The sequence below is a fragment of the Chrysochloris asiatica genome, unplaced genomic scaffold (assembly GCF_000296735.1).
Source record: "Chrysochloris asiatica unplaced genomic scaffold, ChrAsi1.0 scaffold00262, whole genome shotgun sequence".
Classification (NCBI taxonomy): Eukaryota; Metazoa; Chordata; class Mammalia; order Afrosoricida; family Chrysochloridae; genus Chrysochloris; species Chrysochloris asiatica.
In genome coordinates, this window is record NW_006408780.1 from 3,207,613 (window position 1) to 3,211,101 (window position 3,489).

At 45.7% G+C, this 3,489-nt stretch overlaps 1 protein-coding gene across 1 annotated transcript in view; it reads right to left on the reverse strand.

Annotated features, from left to right (window-relative positions):
• EVC (Ellis van Creveld syndrome) overlaps positions 1-3,489 on the reverse strand; it is a 101,055-nt gene that overhangs the window by 82,270 nt on the left and 15,296 nt on the right. The window contains exon 2 of the mRNA XM_006874140.1: positions 1,985-2,113. Coding sequence (XP_006874202.1) covers positions 1,985-2,113 — 129 coding nt within the window. The remainder of the gene's footprint in view (positions 1-1,984; positions 2,114-3,489) is intronic.

A 3,489-nucleotide genomic window follows, 5' to 3' on the forward strand; every position in this document is an offset into this window, starting at 1 on the left:
AACCCAGCCTAAGATACATCTAACTTAATTTAGTCCACAAATGTTGTTGTTGTTGTTATGTGCCGTGGAGTCAGTTCTGACTCATAGCGACCCTATACAGGGTTTCGAGGCTGTAACTCTTTACAGGAGCAGAAAGCCTCATCTTTCTCCCACGGAGCAGCAGGTAGTTTCGAACTGGTGACCTTGAGGTTCGCAGCCCAATTCGTAACCACTATGCTACCAGAGCTACAAATGCTGTATATCTTCCTTTGGTGGGTTAGCAACTGGGGTTGTAAAAGCTCATGAGCAGTCACTAAGGTACAACTATTGTTCTCTCCCTGTTCGGAAGAAGGACAAGGGATGAGAATTATAGACAGAGACAATTAGTCCAGTGGACTCATGGACCATCACGTGAACATCAATCTCCACAACCCTAGACCAGAACTAGATGGTGCCCGGCTGCCACTACCAACTGCTCTCAAAGGGATTATACTGGAAGGTTCCAGAAAGAGTGGATGAAAATGTGGAGCAAAACTCAAAATCATAAAAAAGACCCAGCTACCCAGTCAGATAGGAACTGCAGGAACTCTGAAGTGATGGCCCTCGGTCACCCTTCAGGTCTGGAATCGAACTCACCCTCACGGCCCACTTTTCAATCAAGCAATAGATGGGTATACAGGGGGGATTGTGGCTCTTGTTATCATCTTGAAACCTTAAGTCAAAAATATCTCTGGAAGTCTAGTTAAAAATCAAATGATAGCTCAACTTCATTAGTAAAAAAGTCTGCGTTGAACATTATGTTGTTTTATGGGTTACCTATCTGAGATGAAGCTGACAACGGTAACTTCAGAGACTGGATCAAATCTTAGTGGGCAGTGAGTCTGTATTAATGGAGGGAGAACAATTTAGAAAACAAGGTTGTGGATGGATGCCTAACTTGAAAAATGCGTTGTACAGGTGGAGAATGGAATTGGTTTATTTTTTGCTGTGTATTATTTTCAAGAACAACAAAACAGACTAAATCTCAGTTGAAATTGCACGTATTTTAACTTTTGCGGCACCCCCACCCCACCAAAACGTAACTGCTAATAGCTTACTGTTGGCCAGAACCCTTACCGATGACATCAACAGTTAATTAATACGTATTTTATGTGCTACATGTATTATATAGGAGCCTGGTGGTACTCTAGGATAAGCACTAGACTGCGAAAATCAAGATTGGCAGTTCAAATCCACCATCTGCTCTTCAGAAGAAGGATGAGGCTGTCTGCTCCCATAAAGGTTTATAGCCTCCGAAACTCTGTATAGGGTCTCCGTGAGTCAGAATTAACTCGACAGCACTGGGTCTGACTGTGTTTGTTTGTTGTTTTTAAATTAAGGCATTACATACTGCATCCACATCAAAGCTGCATTTTCAACAGGAGATAAAAAGGTATCTTTCCAAAAGTGTGAGGTTTTTGTGCCTGCTCGCATAGCTGCAGGGACAGCTTGGAGAATTTCCTTGTCTGTTTCACAGCCGTCTTTCCTTATGCTATAATTCATTTACGTTGAAGTGGCGGGCATCATAGCTGCTGACCTCGATCCACAGCACACAGTAAACAAGTCACCCCTTTTTCCTTCTGTGACAGGACATTTCTCTGCTTCTTGGGAACATACCCAACATCACTTGTGTCTCGTGTGGTTTCCCTGGTGTTGTTATTCAAGGTTTACAGTATTGTACTCAACACGATCGCTTTTTATTTCAATATGAAATTGACTGCAGAGAGGAACTGCTCGCTCTGGGATTATCAGCCTCAGACAGTTATAAACAAAACCCACCTATAAATGGACGTGTGCGGGTCAAGACTGTGGTGCCCAAGGCTCAACTGTATACTTTCAATACAACAGAATAAGATAAATTATTGAAACGAGTTTTTGGGGAAAAAAGAGAGAAGGCAGATATTGGGAGAAATCTCGGTCGACATCCGTTCACACCCTGGCTGATGAGTACACTCATAGAGCTTACCTCCAGTGCTCCAGTGGCCTTTGATGCCTGAACTTCTCTCCTCCTCCTCCTCCTAGAAGGGGAGCCTGGTCCCGAGGGGGTCTGCGCACCAGACTCCAAATGCTTGAGCAGACTTTGAGCATCGTCTTTCTGAAACCCAAAGAGGAGGACAGCATTGAGGTCAGATAGCCTGACACGCTTCTTGTGACTTAGCCCATCCCTTTGGCTCACCTCTGCGCTCCTAGGGCGGCACTGTGGGCGAATGCGCTGGACCACAAAGTTGGTTTGAACCATAAGGTCGGCGGTTCACGCTCACCAGCTGATCCTTGGAAACCCAATACAGGGTTGCTATAAGTAGGAACCGACTCAACGGCACATAACAACAACAAAAATTTCCCTGTCTGTAAATGCCCGTCTCCACACCCTCCGGGAGCGGCTACCTACCCTTCAAAAAAGACTAGGCACATGGCCTAAGAGGGACCAGTGGCATGTCGGAGACAATGGTCCTTAGTCACCCTGCAAGCCTGGAACTGAACCCATTCCCGTGGCTCAACATTCTGTTGCTTTGTTGTGAAGTGCCGTCCAGTCTATTCTGACCCATAGCGACCCTGTATAGGGTTTCCAAGGCGTGGCTGGTGAGCTTGAACTGCCAACCTTGCAGTTCAAACGACTTTGTAGTCTGACACATGAGTCTACAGTGCCACACCAGGACTCCAATAGATAGATAGACCTATAAGGGGAACAGTGATACTAGGTAGATACACACTCCATAGAATAACCAACCTTTCGAGATCAAAAGGGCAAAGTTCAGAAGGAACAGGAATGGAGGAATGAAAACAGGAATCACAGAGAGGAAGCCGAACAGCAATGTTATGTTGTGGGGATTACAATCAGTGACAGGAAACATAATGTGTATGGATTATAGAATGGAAAACATCTGTAAATCTGAACTCAATTCATAATAAAAGTTTACAACAATAAAAAAATAAATGAGGTCACACAGACACACGTGGTGGAGCAGAGGCCAACTCGGAACCGTGTCAGGCTGTCCCTTTTCGCTCTACAACCCAGGACCAGAATGAAGCTTCTCGGTCAAGCCGACCAGGAGGCCCCCCCACACAGCCAGCAGGACGAGGAGGATGTGCCGGAGTCACCATGGGCTGGAATCGTGTCAGGAGCAATACTTTTGTTTTAAGTAAGGAAATGATCAGACGGAGCCTGGTGGAACCCCCGAGACGATGGTCTGAAGTTACATTTCAGCCTGAAACTGAGCTCACCCCAATGGCTCAACTGTCAGCCAACAATAGAGGCCTATAAGGAAAACAGAAACACCAGGAAGGTAGGTATTCCTTAGAACCATCCACCATACCAGATCGAGAGGGCAGCCCGGAGAGGGCAGCTGGGGGAAAAGCTCAGAAGGCAGGAAGGGAGAGGGAAGAAGGATGAATAGAAAGGGGCCCAGAGGAAGAAGTAAGAACACTGATACATGGTGATAACTACGATCAAAATCGTAAAACAAAATGTGT